The 20,000-nt window shown below is 34.0% G+C and overlaps 1 protein-coding gene across 5 annotated transcripts in view; it reads right to left on the reverse strand.

Annotated features, from left to right (window-relative positions):
- The window catches only part of LOC136848685 (cell adhesion molecule Dscam2-like), a 279,471-nt gene that overhangs the window by 13,292 nt on the left and 246,179 nt on the right, over positions 1–20,000 (reverse strand). For all 5 annotated transcript variants that reach the window (XM_067121161.1, XM_067121159.1, XM_067121160.1 and 2 more), the window contains exons 19-28: positions 19,870–20,000; positions 18,519–18,664; positions 16,926–17,080; positions 15,072–15,253; positions 14,195–14,344; positions 13,456–13,611; positions 10,225–10,509; positions 7,482–7,623; positions 3,994–4,133; positions 2,644–2,858 (exon numbers count right to left, since the gene is read on the reverse strand). The exon at positions 19,870–20,000 is cut by the window's right edge and continues 1 nt beyond it. In XM_067121161.1, coding sequence (XP_066977262.1) covers positions 2,644–2,858; positions 3,994–4,133; positions 7,482–7,623; positions 10,225–10,509; positions 13,456–13,611; positions 14,195–14,344; positions 15,072–15,253; positions 16,926–17,080; positions 18,519–18,664; positions 19,870–20,000 — 1,702 coding nt within the window. The remainder of the gene's footprint in view (positions 1–2,643; positions 2,859–3,993; positions 4,134–7,481; positions 7,624–10,224; positions 10,510–13,455; positions 13,612–14,194; positions 14,345–15,071; positions 15,254–16,925; positions 17,081–18,518; positions 18,665–19,869) is intronic.

Raw genomic sequence — 20,000 nt, forward strand, 5'->3', positions numbered from 1 at the left:
GAAGAAGAAGAAGAAGAAGAAGAAGAAGAAGAAGAAGAAGAAGGAGGGGGAGGAGGGGGTGTAGAAGATGGAGATTCTAAAAGAGACTGATGACGATTGCAAAAAAATTGCAAAATGCACTTCAGATGAGTTTAAAAAAAATGAAAGTATATGCCTGGGATGAAGGGCAAAATTATAACGGTATACATGACACGAATTATTCTTTTCTCCTTCTGGCCTGGGCTACAAAAGAGCACTAGGAAAAAACTAAAATAAGTGTTATGCTCGGAATGCAGGGCAAAATCATAAATAACGGTATACATGACGAAAATCAACTGTTCTAGTTTTCTTCTGGCCTGGGCTACAAAAGAGCACCAGGATGTCTATCAAACTGCCCTTCAGTGATAGACAATATTCCTTAAAACCGTGGATAGGTGGATAGGACGACAGTGGTCTTTATATCAGTTACCTAGTTTGAGCCACCTCGAGCCAAGAAAAACCTATCGCTAAGGATCAGAGTCGACGTTCCTTTTCCTGTGTGGAGGCTGGAAGGGGATGGGGTGTAAGCCTTGCAACCTTACCCCTCTTGGTGAATGCATATGAACGGCTTCTCATATTCTGGACCTATCTACTTCGAGGGAAAACTGAAAAAACAGGATTACGTTCGTGAGGAGCTCAGACCATTGTGTGAGACAAGGTACACAGCCAAAGGTACTATCAAGTACACAGTTGTACTCTCATGTGCATGAAGCACATGTACACAACTTCATTTAAAAATTCGGCAATAACTACCAACGTATGCTTACTCGCTGCAACGTACAGATCACACTCCATTCACTGAAATGATTACCGGCGCACATATGACAATAAGCCATTAATCTTGTAGAGCTTAAATGGAGAGAGAGAGAGAGAGAGAGAGAGAGAGAGAGAGAGAGAGAGAGAGAGAGAGAGAGAGAGAGAGAGATCAGATCAGATTCGTCAGCAATAGCGTACAATGACCGTATTAGAGTGTAATCATCAGTGACATTTCTGTACATCAGCAGTTACCGAAGTGATCTCCCCCCCCCCCTCTCCAAGCCAGACCCCACCCTCCCTCTGGGTCCAGCTTCGCCCCCACCCCCGGACTGTCTACCGCAACGCATTTCAATATCTATTCATTGTTACCTTTATTGCTCATTTAGATGAATTGCTTTGATGCATTAACGACGGCTAATTACTCCGATCAGTCGTTTTAATCATTCTAAATCGCCGCAATTTTTATTTTGGCTTTACAGGATGCGGAATCTTTTAATGCTTTTCGGCGGTGGTCCTGCCAAATTTAGAAATCAATATCGGTGGCAAGGGGGATATCAATTGCGGTATCTGTCATCATTAGGGGTTCTATAGGCAGTGGAGCAAACAAATACGTACGTACTTACATACACACATACAAATAACGGTACGTTATTTTTCTTATGTTTATTGGAGACATTTGCTGGGAGAGTTACCTTAGTGGTCCTCACAAATACACACACACACACACACACACACACACACATATATATATATATATATATATATATATATATATATATATATATATATATATATATATATATAGTTTCCTTTACATGTATGTACATGTCAGGATTTTGCAGGTAAGGACGCAGACATACACACAGTGCATACAAATGTCAGTATGTGAATTTTCTTATGTGTATGAGATAGACATTAGCTGGGAGCGTTACCTTAACGGTTTTCACACTCACACACATACATATATATATATATATATATATATATATATATATATATATATATATATATATATATATATACATACATACATACAAGTACAGTTTCCTGTACGTATGTGAGTGATATCTCAGAGGAAGTGTATTGAAATAATCGATCCTATACAACGTAAGCACACACATACAAACAAATATACATACATGCATACATACATATACAACAGGTGCCTAACATACACCTTCTGTGTATAAGGTTAAAATGAGAGGAAATAGTATTGAGGGTTCTACGTTGAGCCACGCATACAGCAACATGCCTACATACAAACACATACACATCTTGCAAGCTCCCACATAGGTTATTATTACCATTCTATAATTACAGACTCTGACCCATTCATACGTTTGCCGTACATTGACACACTGCATGGGGAATAAATGCATTTCCATTATAAAGTTCAAACACACGCGCACATAAATATTCATCCTGTATATATGCACAAGAAAAAAACAGTAACCACTCGCTTTCATAACATTAATAAATGCATGTGACCTATAAACACATATTGCATGCCTGAATGAATTCAGTTTCCATCATTACGTCAGTAAGCTTGCTTATGCGTCTGCTTGAATGTGCGTGAGAAAAATATGCATCCCAGTTTCAATGCTGTCGAAATATCTGACCTAAATCAGCATTTTGCTATCGATGCAAAATATCCATCGCTATCTTGAATCACATACACGTGTGCGAACATTATCAACATGTATTTTGCAGAGGAAAAATTTCAGGTGTTCGTATTAATATTAATTACCAGTCGAACACATTCATCCACGTACTTAATATTCTGTTTATGCCCAAACTGAAAAAAATGGTTAATAACCAAATTTCGTATCGTTGATGAATAAACACACCTGTCCTTAATTAACAGCTCACCTGATACTCCGCCCCGCACTGCAGGTTCCCGATGACATGCGAAGTGTAGGTCCGCCCCAGTTCTCTCGTGTGCCACGACCCTCCTCCAGAAGCGGCCCTCCACCAGACGGCCCAGGCCTTGACCGCCGCTCCGCCCGTGTCTCCAGCAGACCAGGACACGGTCAGACTCGAGGACGTGGCGTCGGAGATGTGAACTGACGGGGCGCTGGGCGGAACTAGGAAAGGAAAAAAAAGTCCACTTAACAATGGAGGGGGTTTCAAAGATTTTTTTTATGAGGTAATGAAAGTTAATGCGCGTCAACTGACTGAAGAATTTTAAACAATAAATTGTTTTATAAACAATCTAGTCCAAATTTTACTGTTTTATTTTAAAAATTCTTAACAAAGAATATAGATTAATTGGAGGAGAATGTAAGCCAAAATTTTTTAAAAATCAGTGACATTTACATGAAACGTGTGGCTATTCTGAAAGGAAATGAAAAGTTAAATCAGTCAGTTTAATCCAAAAATGAAAAGAATAAAAATTAACGAAGTGAAATATGTGGGTATTTCAAAGGATGATCAGCTAATCTCGAAGAAATCTCCTTTGTAGATACAAAATGCGATGATGACCTTATTAAATGACTAATAGAATAAATAGCGAAACTCTTTTTAACGGAGTATAAATAATGGAACTACCTGATCCAAGTTGCATAAAACAAAGGTAACAACATTATTCAACGAAAAAGTTGTTTTTCACTTAAAATACAGAGGAAACACGTCAGCTTTTTTCCAGCTATAAATATGCGTATAGAAGAAACACGTCAGCTTTTTTTTCCAGCTATAATTATGCGTTCTTTTAACTGTCAGGCCTTAAAAATAAGGAAAGAGTTTGAAACGAATTAATCAAAATAACGGACTTGTATTACTAGTTTATAAAACTCTGAACAAATGTAAAGGCCCAAAACCAGATCAAATTAAATGGAGCACAGTAAATACATTAATACGAACACCTGTCATCTGCTGAAATAAACGAATCCCAGCAACAGAGATAATAATATAATAAAAACAGAACAACAACAACAACAACAACAGCAACAACAACAAAAACAATAATAATAATAATAATAATAATAATAATAATAATAATAATAATAATAATAACTATAAATTTATTTACCTATGCCATAATCATAATTTATTTACTTTGGAAATAATAATAATGATAATAATAATAATAATTGATTTACCTTTGACATAATAATAATAATAATAATAATAATAATAATAATTTATTTACTTCGGAAATAATAATAATAATAATAATAATAATAATAATAATAATAATAATAATAATAATAATAAATTTACCTTGGACATGCAAACTATACGTAGCCGACGTATGGACGTAAGGATGTTTGCGAACGGTGTGTATGGAACACGTATAGTTCCCACGGTCCCCTCTCTCGATCCCGCGGATGACGAGCGATCCTTCGTCTTCTATGTTAAACCTGAGAAGGTAAATTGCTCGTTGATTATTGCATGAAACAGTAAATTAATCCAAACGAAAGCCTTGAATTAATTTTGGTTAATAATTGCTGTTGGTTTAACAGCACTGCAGTTTTGTTACAATGTTAATCAATAGCTTTTCCTACGGCAGTTTAGTTACAGTGTGGATAATTGATAGTTCATAGTACTGCAGTTTAGTTACAGTGTTGATAATTAATAGTTCATAGTACTGCATTTAGTTACAGTCTTAATAATTAATAGTTTATAGTACGGCAGTGTAATTATAGTGTTAACAATTTACTGAAGTTTAGTTACAGTGTTAGTAATTAATAGTGTATAGCACCGCTTATAGTTACAGTATTAATAATTAATATTTTATAGTACTGCAAGTTAGTTACAATGTTAATTATTAATATTTTATAGTACTGCATTTTAGTTGCAATGTTAATAATTAATATTATAGTGTTAATAATTAATAGTTTAATAACACAGCAGTCTAGTTACAGTGTTAATAATTAATATTTTATAGTACTACACTTTAGTTACAGGTTAATAACTAATATTTTAAAGTACTGCAGTATAGTTATTGTATTAATAATTAATAGCTCATAGTACTGCATTTTAGTGACAATCTTCATAACTAATAGCTTATAGTACTGCATTTTAGTTACAATCTTAATAATTAATAGTTCATAGTACTGCAGTTTAGTTACAGTGTTAATAATTAATATCTTATAGTACTGCATTTAGTTACAGTGTTGATAATTAATAGCTTATAGCACTGCAATTTAGTTACAGTGGCCTGAAATGACTTTCGAAATAGCAAAAGAAGTTATTTGCGATGAGAACCCTCTTGAATTACGTTTTTTTTTTTGGAGGGGGGTGTGTGAATTTTTGCGGTGATATTCTCATAGAAATTGAATTTGGCAAGAGATCACACAAATCGATGTTAGAAATTATCTATGATGACGTTTTATGCTTCAACATTTCTTGATATAAAAAATGTTTTTTGTTAAATAACTCAAAGGATCTGGATAAGTCGTCAGAAATTGTTCCTGGATATAAATGGACTGGAATTACTACAGATCAGAGAGAGAGAGAGAGAGAGAGAGAGAGAGAGAGAGAGAGAGAGAGAGAGAGAGAGAGAGAGAGAGTGAAATACTTGACTTTCATAAAACCAATATTAAATATCAGCAAAAATAAAATCGCGGATGGAAACTGACAACTGGTCTCAAAACACCAACATTTCACTATTTATTATTATTATTATTATTATTATTATTATTATTATTATTATTATTATTATTATTATTATTCATAAGATGAACCCTATGCATATGGAACAAGCCCACTGGGGCCATTGACTTGAAATTCCAGCTATTATTATTATTATTATTATTATTATTATTATTATTATTATTATTATTATTATTATTATCATTATTATTATTATTATCCAGAAGATGAACCCTATGCATATGGAACAAGCCCACGGGGGCCATTGACTTGAAATTCCAGCTATTATTATTATTATTATTATTATTATTATTATTATTATTATTATTATTATTATTATTATTATTATTATTATTATTATTCAGAAGATGAACTCTATGCATATGGAACAAGCCCACGGGGGCCATTGACTTGAAATTCCAGCTATTATTATTATTATTATTATTATTATTATTATTATTATTATTATTATTATTATTATTATTATTATTATTATTATTCAGAAGATGAACTCTATGCATATGGAACAAGCCCACAGGGGCCATTGACTTGAAATTCCAGCTATTATTATTATTATTATTATTATTATTATTATATTATTATTATTATTATTATTATTATTATTATTATTATTATTCAGAAGATGAACCCTATGCATATGGAACAAGCCCACGGGGCCAGTGACTTGAAATTCCAGCTATTATTATTATTATTATTATTATTATTATTATTATTATTATTATTATTATTATTATTATTATTATTATTCAGAAGATGAACCCTATGCATATGGAACAAGCCCACGGGGGCCATTGACTTGAAATTCCGGCTTCCAAAGAATACGGTATTCATTCGAAAGAAGTAATAAAGGGTAATGGAAAATACAGTTACCAGAAAAACAGACAAATTAACAAACCAATGACAAAGCGACAAAGTAAAAGGAGTAAATTGGTAATCAGGAGATAGAGGTAAAACAAGAGTAAAGGGTAAACTTTGCCAAACATAAGTTACAAAGACAACAATCGAACGGACGGTGAGTCATAACGAAGCATTAGCGCCAAGTAGGTGCCCACCTAATCCTACCACTTGGGCAACAAATCAGGCTCTGGGAGAGAGAACTGATCAAGACGGATGGTGCTCTATATCTGAAGCTTTCTTCTATAATTAGAGCTTTCTTCAGCACTCGTAGCTTTCTTCTGTGTTCGTAACTTTCTTCGATAATTACCGTTTCCTTCTGTCCTGAAGCTTTTTTTTTTCTAATGCTATTAGCATTCATTTATAATTACGACCTTCTCTAATATTTCCAATTTTCTTTAACAACTATAAATTTCCTTATTTATATTCAGCTTCTTTAAAATGATTTCCTGCCTTTTTCTACACATTCCTTTTGCTTTCATGCTTGTGGCAATCTTCAGTAATTATAAGATTCCTATATACACCGTCTACTTTTTAATTACAGATTGCTATAAAAGTTACAGCTGTCTTCAGTAGTTATGCATTTTTATCTTATTGAACTTTTGCCTATCACAGCGATAATTTCTACCCAGTGACGTGCTCTCAAAAGAAAGTCCTAATCGACATGTGTCAGCTACAACGTAAAGTATATATGCCTATAGCTCAGGCCTAACAATAAAGTATTTATCACCATAAACCTACTACTACTACTACTACTACTACTACTACTACTACTACTAATAGTAACAATATCAGACTAAAACAAATACAGTGTTCAAATGCAGCATAATTAGCTGAAAGTAAAGAAAATTAACTTAGTGTGTTGGATGGAAATTTTTGCATATGGAAGAATCGAGTAGATGATCTGACTAACAGACAGAACAAAGTTGCATGAATAAGAAAAAGACAAACTAATTTGACTATTGGCTATATAATCTGACGTCAAAATAACCACAGTCTTTAACGACTGAAGAAAATGGAGGTGGGGGTGGAGGTAGGTGGTAAGACAACTTAGAAAGTAAGCTCATGCATTCATGTCTGTGTCTGTAACTTTCTTCTGTAATTGTGAGATTCCTTAGACAACGGACTCATGCCAAGTCAGAACGATTTAGGAATACACGTATCTACCACGAAAGCTACTTCCATGACAGCACACCCACCTGACTGTCTTGTGAATCTGCCTTCCGTGCATCGTCCAAATGGGGCGTGGCCTAGGAATGCCCACAGTCACGCAGGGCAAGCGGACATCCTCACCTTGGGTAGTTGTCACCAGTCCTCCTACAGATGCTACGCCGGCAGGTACTGTGGGTGTGGATGGAATGGGGGCATTAGAGAAAGAGGAGGAGGAGGAGGAAGAGAGAGAGAAAGATGAAGGAGCAGAAACAGGATAGCCTACAATGACTCATGGAGAATTTTTTTTATTTCTAATCTCTTGCATAAATATTCGTAGTGTTCACTGAGTAATTAATCCTAACAAGGTGTTTAAGTTACTGATATCCTTTGTCCTTCCTTTTATGACTGTCGAATAAGCATACATAGAGACGTGAAAAGTAGAGGTACTGAATTAGTTAAAGCCACTGTACATATAAAATTTACACATACTTTATGTATAAGTACAAGGAAACATATCTTCGTACGTATTTGAAAATCTGAAAATACAAAACACGATTATACAAGAATTATACATCAAAACATTAATATACAGATGACCACCGATATTGTGCAAAAAGCAAGTTCCATTCAGCCTCAGAACCTATGAAATACAAAGGAACCCAGAATCAAGTGACACAGACACATTTGTGTGTGTATATATATATATATATATATATATATATATATATATATATATATATATATATATATATATATATATATATTGTACAAGTGTGTATGTATATATATATATATATATATATATATATATATATATATATATATATTGTACAAGTGTATATATATACCTATATATAAATACATATATATATGTATATATATTGTATAAGTGTATATACATATACAGTATATAGTCTACAATATCGAATCATAAACAATTATGCAATCATTAATTCATCCGAGGAAAGATATTGCGTTTAATCCCTATTCTGTTATGCAGGTTACACGATCTGCCCGAGAATCAATTCATGTAGAAAGGGAATTCGCGGTTACAGCCGTATATTCATTTGCAGGTGAATATATGAGGCGCGATTATTGTTGTTTTGGCAGCAGCCTAAAAGGAGTCTATCAGCTGAATTCAGGACTGAGAATAATTCATACGACACGAATTCGAACTGAGAATAATTCATGTTACGTGAATTCAAATAGAGATTAAATAATTTATGTCGAGTTGTTCTGTGGGATGAAGAGCCTGATTGGGTTCGGTTTTAAACGCGGATCCGTTGATTTAAAGGTGGAGGAGACTTATGCCTCCAAATACAGAAAATACAATGTTTTTCTTCTATTTCGACATTCTGCGATTTCCTAACAAGTATACTGAAAATGATTACAGGATTAACGCAATATTTCCTTTTACTTCGGCATTTAGAGAGACCGGTATTGTGTATTATTGACATCAAAATGAATATATAAAATAATCACTCATTATCACATCGAGAAATATTATGTATGGTCTTCTATCAGTATGGCATTCTTGTTAAATACGTAAAGCTAGCTATAGTATCCAAAAACGAATCAGATACAAAGTTAAAGTTGATAAAGCTTTGCCAAGTGAATTTGCAATAAATACTGGGGTGCGACAGGGAAATGTCTTGTCACCTCATCTGTTTGGCCTTCTCGTGGAATTTACAATGAAAACGTGGTTGGCAATGGAAGACAAGGATTACATTGATTAACGATGGTAAGTTGACAGACTTTTGACAGACTTCAATATGCAGATGGTTCTGTCTTAATCAGAAAAACGCCACAGGATCTACTGTACAAAGCTTTCTTAATAGCGCAAGTCATACATCTACAATATAAACAACTGGATGAAAAATATTGGGATGACGATATTCAATGCAGGTTCTCCTGAAATGGAATTTAGTAAATGGCTGAAAAAAATAAATTCAAATACTGGGCAGTTTGAATAATATCTGGAAATCAGATAAACTGAAACTGCATGCAAAATCAGGATAATGTCATAGTCCAGTACGATTTGCTTTCCTGGTACAGACTAAGAATATTGGTATGACAACTGATCCACATCTAAAAGATTTTGTTGATTTAAGTGTAAAGCTTTTAGAATATTAGGAATCATATGGTAGGACAGGAGACATGGTACTTTAAGGAAAATTACCGAAGTTCCGTAAGTAGATAAATGATGAAGTGGGTAATGAAAATCGTTTGGTCATGTCCTTCGTACCACCCCAGAAAGAATAGTACGTGTTGGTGTCATCTGGGCCTCCGCAGAATTGGAAGACCTGGATCTACTTAGATGAGAACTATGAGGTATGAGGTTGGAAAAGAGTGGAGATTTGTGGAAGTGAAAGCACAGGAAAGACATGAGTGGAGGAATTTTACCGAGAATTTTTGAGTCGCACGGCTTTGGAGGCGATGAAGATGACTGTTTGACTATTTCCGTACCATCCCCAGTCCCCCAAAAGACATATAACTACATTTATTTCCGTTACTATTGTGCTCATTGCTTGCTCTTAATATCTAGCTGCAATTATAATAGAAAAAAATACAAGCAATCACACAATCATAACTGTCTCTATGAGCAGCCCCTTTCCTACAAAAAAGATAAAATAAAAAAAAACACACACACACAAATTCAAAATGACTACGCAGGCCCCTCCCTGAAAAAAAACACACACACACGCACAAACCACACAAGCACACAAATTCAAAAAGCCTATACCACTTTCTGACCACACAATTCCCGGTGTTTCAGAGCAGAATCCTCACCTTGGTCCATCATCGTCAATTTGACAGTGGGCGACGGAGGTCCTTCTCCAACCCTCGTCCTCGCGGTCATCCAGAACTCGTGGGTGCCCCTGGAGAGCGGCGTGAGCGTGTGGGAGTTGTCGTGGGCGTGGAGAGGGTGCTCTATAGGAGCACGGGCGTGGGGAGGTCTGTGGTGGAGCGTGTAAGCCAAAAGGACACCCGTGGGTGGTTTGGGCGCTAACCAAGTCAGCAGAGCAGAAGAGACGTCTGACTGTAAAGCTCTCAGCCCGCCGGGAATCCCAGCCACTGTTCAACAGACAAAAGGGGAAGTGAGTGAATGCCCCTTACATCGAATAGAGAAGCTTATTTACGCATTTGTTTTGTTTGGGTCTTGCTCATTAAAACGCAGACCGCAAACAAGGAATGAATCAGCCGGCGCTTGCGCTTCAGGGTTAAACACAACTTCGTTTGTATATACTGCAAAATACTGTCAAATATTTTGCACTAATAAATCCAATTGCAATATTAATTTTGATATTCTATATTATTACAATTAAATATTAGGGACACTTTTTTATCAACATTTATTATTTGCTGAAAAATTCAAGATGAACATACAGATTCAGCATTCGCCTACTAATGCAGTCAAAGTTCAAACTCCATAATTCTTCCTTCCTGAAATCGCAGCTTACAAAGATGATTTCAACAACACTAAAGCTCGAATATTGCTCAATATTGTGCCTCCACTTACACAAGATATTTGCTTGAAGCTTACTGCATGTCAAACCTTTGCAACTGTATACACGGGGCAATAACTACTTCAAGAAATATAATTCAACACAACTTCCGTTAACCTACTTCCTTGATTTATGTTATAACACAATAAACGGATACAAAAACTTCTGCACACATGATGGTGAATAACAGTTTTAGGAATTGAATGGAATATAGAGTTTAGGCCGAAGGTCAAGCACTAGGGCCTATGAGGTCATTCAGCGCTGGAAAGGAAATTGAGAGTAGGTAGGTTTGAAAGGTGTAACAGGGGGAAAACCTCCCAGTTGCACTTTGAAATAATTGTTAGGAGAGGGTGGATAGCAAGATGGAAGAAAGATAATGTAAAAGGGGGTACAGTAAAAGGAATGAAAGTGGTTGCAACTCGGTGCCGAAGGGGCGCTGCAAAGAACCTTTAGTAATGTCTACAGTGCACCCCGTGAGATGCACTGACGGCACTGCCCCCCTACGGGAAACTGTTTTATATACCTGAAGTAAAGAAAAAACGTCACATAACGAAAGTAAAAGAAATGAATGAAAATTCACACATGGGTATTGTCTTACAATTCAAAACACAAAATTAAAATGTACAGAAACCGTCTGCCTGACACAATGATTCTTGCAACTGTATGTAATTAGAGAAAATTAAATCACACCATAAGGGCATTTTACTCAACAAAGGAAATCCTGATTTATTCCCACGACATTGGAATACCAATTAGCCTAAACGGGTGACAGAAATTAAAAGAAAGAAAAGTCTCGTTTGCATGTCACCACTGTCACGAACATGTGCAGCTTAAACTGTAGACAAAATTTTAACAAGTGAAAATGCGCAGAAGTTTCTTCGTTGCAATCGAGTTTTCTGTATAGCCGCTACAGCGTATAATCAAGGCCGCCGAAAATAGATCTATCTTTCGGTGGTCTCGGTATAATGCTGTATGAGCAGCGGCCCATGAAACTTTAACTACCGCCCGGTGGCGGCCTGTCCTATGGCGTTGCCAGAAGCACGATCATGGCTAACTTTAACCTTAAATAAAATGAAAACTACTGAGGCTAGACGGCTGCAATTTAGTATGTTTGATAACTGGAGGGTGGATGATCAACACACTAATTTGCAGCCCTCTAGCCTCAGTAGTTTTTAAGGGATGAGGGCGGAGAGAAAAAGTGCGGACGAACAGACAAGGCCGGCACGATAGTTTTCTTTTACAGACAACTAAAAAGGATATCTGCTACTTAGGTCTTCTTCAGGGGCTCTTGCCTGAGGATAATCTCTAAGACACTTTTTTTGCTTTGACTGTTTACTTTTCAATGTGTTTTTATCTATTTTTTTATTGATTGTTTAATTATTTGTTGTTAGTAGTGCAATTATATCTCTAAATAATATGTCAATAATCTTGTTGAAATATTATTGCAATATTGTTTAGATGTATTTCAATAATCTTGTTGGCGTAGTTCTTCCATTTACATAAATATAGCCACTCCGTTCATATGGTTTGTTACACTATAATGTATGCACATTAATAATAATAATAATAATAATAATAATAATAATAATAATAATAATAATAATAATAATAATAATAATAATAATAATCATTCAATTATCTTGTTTGTGTAGTTCTTTCATTTATATAAACATAACCATTCAGCTCATTTGGTTTGTTACACTAAAATGAACGCATAATAATAATAATAATAATAATAATAATAATAATAATAATAATAATAATAATAATAATAATAATAATACATTTTTCACAGAATAAATAGCCTAAAAGAATAAGGCTTTTATCCAAACTTTAAATATTCTTTTAATATTTTTTTTATTGAACTTGTCGTCCAGCGGAAGAAGCCATAAGATGCATTTTTGGGTTTAAGGCAAGACCTCTCATGTTCGGTGGGCCAGAGAATAACTTTGTGTTTTCATAAGAAAAGAGGGCAAGAGTGGCGTTCTGGATACACGCGCGTCATTTTAACACAATATTGGTATTACCAACGTGGGTAAAGAGCTAAGTTTTCTCATTTTTCTCTCTCTCTCTCTCTATCTAAACATACAACACACATTATGTAATATATACATACACACATATATATATATATATATATATATATATATATATATATATATATATATATATATATATATATATATATATATATATATATATATATATATATACAAACACACATACATACACACACTTAAGTGAGTGTGTATGCTTGTGTGTGCAATGTGGTTTTAAGACTTCTTGTTTTCTATACAAACGTATTTCTCTCTCTCTCTCTCTCTCTCTCTCTCTCTCTCTCTCTATATATATATATATATATATATATATATATATATATATATATATATATATATATATATATATATATATATATATATATATATATATATATATATATATATATATATATATATATATATATACACACACACGCACACACACACACACACAGAGTTCCAGCGGCGGTTCTTACCGTCCTCCTTCGTGGTGCAAGTTAGGTCATGCGAGGCCACCCCCGCCCCCGCCTTGGTCGTGGCTGCCACGCTGACTGTGTAGTTGGTCCATGGCCGAAGGCCGCTTACGGTCTCTTCACGCCCACTTGTCATCTTCCTCAGTTCTTCGACTTTGTCTTTGAAAGATATTAAATACAAGACACATTGGAGCAAAGGAGGTAATATATTTTCTGTTATTTATTAACTTATAATATATATATATATATATATATATATATATATATATATATATATATATATATATATATATATATATATATATATATATATATATATATATATATATTATATATATATATATATATATATATATATATATATATATATATATATATATATACACATAATATACATATATGTTGCAGGTATGTATGTCTGGATGTATCTTCATAACAATAAGCATGTATGGTTACGTATCTTTTTGTAGCATTGAATACAGTGCAATAAACTTATGCTTATCTATGCTATATTTTTAAAAATATCATTAAACTACAAATATTACTGACTAGTTAATCAACATATATGAGTTATTGGAAAATGTTTCAATATTGAGTGTATATATATATATATATATATATATATATATATATATATATATATATATATATATATATATATATATATATGTATACATGTATATATATATGTGTGTGCATATGTCTGTATTTATAAAATGCATCCATGTAAATAGGCAGTTACCTGTTGTCTCATCTATCCTCGTGAGAGTCAGCCTATACCCTTGCAGAATACCGTTATGGGTAGATGGTGGAGGCGGCGCCCATCTCACTATCAGAGAAGACCCACCGGCAACCCCGCTACACTCCACGCCCATGGGTGCTGCAGCTGGCACTGAAATGTTGCATAATCGCAATTTTTTATTAATCTCCTCACAAGAAGGCTTTTCAGGTCAAAGACTTATTTTAGCGAGGCATAAGGGCATCGATTTGACATTGACAAGGGCTGTGGAGTGTAATTCCCAGCGGTGCTCTGTTCTTAACCTTTCGTCTAGAACTTTATCAAATATTTCAAAGCTATGGCTTAAAACAAAATCAAACAGCCAATACTTGATTATAAAATCAAAGACCAAAAGAGAACGAGAAGGCATTAGATTAGGGGTCCTACATATAAAAAAACGAAAAGGCGCAAGTGAAAGAACGTAAAGATGATATACATCGGGGCCGGCTTTATATTCCCCATAAATACTTGGAAAAATGCTTTCTAAGAAAGTAAATTATTGAAATTTCTTATTTCATACATAGGAAACTATCATAAACGACTTTGCGTACATCCTTATCATTATAGATTCTATTCTACTTCCTGATTCCCGTCAATATGGAAAGTTCAATGGCCACATGTTAACAGCTCCAGGTAACATGAAAAAGTCATTAACTCCATGTAATGTTGTAAAGTTAATGGGGCCAGGTAACGTGGAGTGGTTAATAACTCCATGTAGTAAGGAAAGACCAATGCCTTCATGCAGTGGATCCGAGGTTAATGACTATCAGTTACACGGAAATGTCATTGACCCAGGACATCAGATCAGTGACATTCTTCGACCTTTCAAGGTCACACTTACCGTCTTCCATCGTACGAACTACGACAGGAGAAGACAGAGGTCCAGGGCCGTGCGTATTGTACGCCCTCATGACGACTGCATACTGCGCCCAGGGGGACAAACCTGAGACCATCTCACGCCCGTTGCTGCCACCGGTGCCCACGCCCACGACGGTAAAATTATACGAGCCATCGCCGCCCACGCTGATACCGGGAAGTTATAATGTAATGTTTACATCACCATACAAAGTCATATACTATATATACATATATATATATATATATATATATATATATATATATATATATATATATATATATGACAACTGTGCATCTTATGTAGAAAATTAATAAAAATTTCCTGAATTAATAATAAGCGAATATCTAATCAGATATTATTACTACAATGCCATTAAAATTAATGAAAAAATACACACACACACACACACACACACACACACACACACATATATATATATATATATATATATATATATATATATATATATATATATATATTATATATATTAATACACACACACACACATATAAATATATAGCAGTGAAATAACATGAACACAGCTCTGTGCAAAAAGAAAAAATTATAATTAGACAAAAATAGAAAAAAGGCGGAAGGAAGTGCTAGATAAGGTGAATAAGAATGTCACGCAAATCAAGTAAAACTTCGTGGAAGCTAAAATCCTACGGTTGTGCAAAACAGAAAAATCAGGATGTATGCAAAAACAAAGGATCAAAATAAATCGAGAAAGAACGAAAAGAAATTGATAATAAAATGATTACGGCAATCCATACATAAGAAGATAACAAGAAAGATACATAATAAAAAATATTGAATAAACTGAGCAAATAAGAGATCACGCTCCGTGTAAACAAAAGAGAACAAGTAAAAAATGCGTCGTAGTTTATTCGGCGCAATCGTATTTTCTGTATAGCGGCTAAAGCGTTTAACCAAGGCCACCGAAAATAGATCTATCTTTCGGTGGCCTCGGTATAATGTTGTGTAAGCCGTGGCTCATAAAACTTTAACCACGGCCCGGTGGTGGCCTATTCTATATCGTTGCCAGAAGCACGATTATGCCTAGCTTTAATCTTGAATAAAATAAAAACTACCAAGGCTAGAGGGCAGCAATTTGGTATGTTTGATGACTGGAGGGTGGATGATCAACATACCAATTTACAGCCCTCTAGCCTCAGTAGTTTTGTAATATCTGAGGGCGGACAGAAAAAGTGCGAACAGAAAAGAGTGCGGACAGAAAAAAGTACGGACAGAATAAAGTGCGGACGGACAATAAACCGACACAATAGTTTTCTTTTACAGACAACTAAAAGTGAGAAGACAGAAAAAACAGGAATGCATTACGTAAATAGAGCGCATAAAGAAAAATTTACGTTCTACGTAAGGTTGTAAAAAATACGAAAAAATAAAGGAGAAAAGTATTTTCATGAAAGAAAATTTTTTAAAATAAATAAGAAAGAATGAAAAATAAACACATGGGAAAAAATTCTACCCAAAATGACATATCATTATTCGTCAAGAACTTCTGCTGAATAAAATTACGACATATGAATATGTGAAAAAGGGAAACATGAAAGAGGAAAAGTAATAAATATATAAAGATAAATTAAGTAATAAATAAAAATCTACGAACAAAAGCATAATCATTAGTCATCTAGAACATCTTTTGAATAAAATTACAATATTTGAAACATGTGAAAAAGGGGAACACGAGAGAAAGAAAAATAAAAAAAAAATAAGATCAATAAACTAACAAACAAAAACACAATTCAGAATAAAGGAAGGGACGCAAAGAAACCGAAGAGAGAGAAGAAAGGAAAGAAAAAAAAAAGCACTCACTCCTGCCTCCTGATCCCCAAGTTATAACCCAGGAGATCCCCGTGGTGGGTGTGGGCTGGGGGAGGCTCCCACATCACCCTGATGCTGTTCGCCGAAACGGCATCCGCCCTCACGCCCGCGGGCGCCGCCGAGGGCGCCTCTCCTTCCGTTCTCACCTGCAAAGGATGGAATAAGGAGCGTGACGCTGCATACATTACCCCGGAGAAAAATATCCACATTTATAAATTACCTCATCTTATGAATTCTTTTTTTTTTTCTTAGCGTTATCTTTAAGAGGTGAGTATTTTTGGGGAGTATTTTTTCTGGGTAAAGAGGGAGAATTTTTTTTTAATTCGTATATTGCATGAAGAGTAGTTGAGGGCGATCATTATTTTACACACACACACGAATATACTATATAATATATATATATATATATATATATATATATATATATATACAATATATATATATATAAATTTATATATATATATATATATATATATATATATATATATATATTTATAGATTATGATAGTCCTCTGTATTCTCTCTTGACTTCAGCTGACAATGGTACCCATTCACAGATGGGTCGACTGGTGGTCGGTAAGCTGGGATTGAACCACAGACCTAACTAAAGTGTGTCAATATATATATATATATATATATATATATATATATATATATATATATATATATATATATATATATATTATATACATACTGCATATGTATATATATATATATATATATATATATATATATATATATATATATATATATATATATATATATATATATATATATATATATTCAAAAATTAAATCAATAGTTCTTCATTGCCTAACAGATACGCAGCAATTCCCATGAGAACCTTCCAAGTTCATCTGACTTTCAGGTTTATTTGGCAAATAATGTAAAATAGTTTACCATTCTCTCTTCACGGAAATAGTTGTTAACAAAAAGATAAATAAACTGGAAATTTTCCTTATAGCAAAACTAATAAGAGAATATTCTTGTAAATTCGTTCGTTTTCCAGAATAAACCTGGGTAACAGTTCCAGAAAAGTACAAATATTCTCACAAGTTCTTTTGACTTTTATTAAAAAAAACTGCTTTGCATAAAAAGTGATAATTTATTTTCTTATTTGAGGAAACCCGCGTTAAAATCTTCATCACATCAAAATACACTTGCAATCTTGTCTGACTTTCAGAAAAAACTCATTCATTATATTAAAGGAGGTTATGTTTGGTTTTTAAGGAATTTGTTAACGTATACGAATTAAATTTCCATCAAAACAACCATAAAATCTGTCTGACCTGCATGGTTGATACACTTATAATAAATTTTTAATAAAACACTTGTCAAAATTATGATAGAATTTGTAAAAATATACCAGGGTAGGAAAAACCTATCAACACATACCGTAATAAAAAGGATAGTTGAATACCCTTAAAAGTCTGTCTCTCTAATTATGCCCCACTCCAAAAAAAGTAAAAGCATGAAAATTGAAAATATAAATAATTTCCAGATTTAAACAGAGAAGACAGCTGGAATTTCCCACTCCCCCTCCCCCCAGAAAATACAAAAAAATATACATAAATCAATACTGACTTGCAAAGGCTCGGAGTGAGGAGACGATCCCAAGTGGTTTGCCGCAAGCAGTCTGACCAAGTACTCGGTGTCAGGCAGCAGGGGCGCGAGCTGAGTTGTGTGAGTGCTTCCGTCCACAACGACTTCCTCGGTGTCTCCCCAAGACCCTGTTACGGGAGGTTTCATAAACCGAGTTGAAAAGGAGAAGAAGAAGAAGAAGAAGAAGAAGAAGAAGAAGAGGAAGTGCAATTCCATAAACATCTCCCGGGAAAAGTGCAGTTTCAGAGATATATACTCTTCCAAACGGCTTTTTTTTTTTTTTGGGGGTGTTGGCTGGGAGTAAAAGTGCTTTATGCACGTATTATATGCAAGTATATCTGACGTCATTCATAACGGGAAGAGAACTTACGTAATCATGCACTTATTCTGATATACATAAATCGATATTCTAAAGTACACTTTAGCATAATATACACTGAAATGTATCAAGTATTGGAAAAGAACAGTAACTAGTCTCATGCAAAAGACTCTATTCAACTGGGGGGAAAAATTGCACATTGAAGCAAAACTTCATGAACTTGGGAAATAAATGTAAATAATGTAGATTTCTGTTATTGATGCTAATATCATTGCTTTTTTGAGAGCCCTTGTTTCTTGGTGTCTTGAATAATTTGTCATAAAAATATATATCCAGAAAGTTCAAAAGAATTTGACGTATTTTGATGGAAATGCAGTTTACACACATACACAATATACATACATACATACATACACACATACATATATATATATATATATATATATATATATATATATATATATATATATATATATATATATATATGTGTGTGTGTGTGTATAAATTATATATATATATATATATATATATATATATATATATATATATATATATATATATATATATATATATATATATATATATATATATATATATTTCAAATCTGGTTTAATACTGATAACATAAAACAAGCGGTTTTAGTACTTAACTCCGTGCCAGGACATTTAAATTTGAAAATCATATGAATCAACACTAAAAAAAATTCATGACAAAAAAGTTTTTATTTGTTAAATGGCATTACAATGACACTAAGGAAAATCATCTTGACTTTAATTATATTCACAGCCTTCGAAAAGGAAGAATTATCGAGAAAACTGACTCAGTCACTCTTGTTCACACTTGCCCTAAACAACAACTGGTTAAGTCAACCCCTTAAAATGTGACAAAAGTCATACGAAAGGAAAAAAGGTAGCGTAAACTACAAGAAACTATAACCATCCTTCAATCTTCAACCTTACTAAGAACAATGAAAGATTCATCATTAAACTAAAATGAAATGAGAATCTGAATTACCTGATGCCGGTATGTACTGGACTATGTACTTGTCGATGGTAGTTAGGGCAGCCGACGGGGAGAGCCATGACACGCTGAGGTACCGAGACCCTCTCTCGGAGACTCTGAGACCATGGGGGGACCCTGGGACA

Source organism: Macrobrachium rosenbergii, chromosome 19 (genome assembly GCF_040412425.1).
Source record: "Macrobrachium rosenbergii isolate ZJJX-2024 chromosome 19, ASM4041242v1, whole genome shotgun sequence".
Taxonomy (NCBI): Eukaryota; Metazoa; Arthropoda; class Malacostraca; order Decapoda; family Palaemonidae; genus Macrobrachium; species Macrobrachium rosenbergii.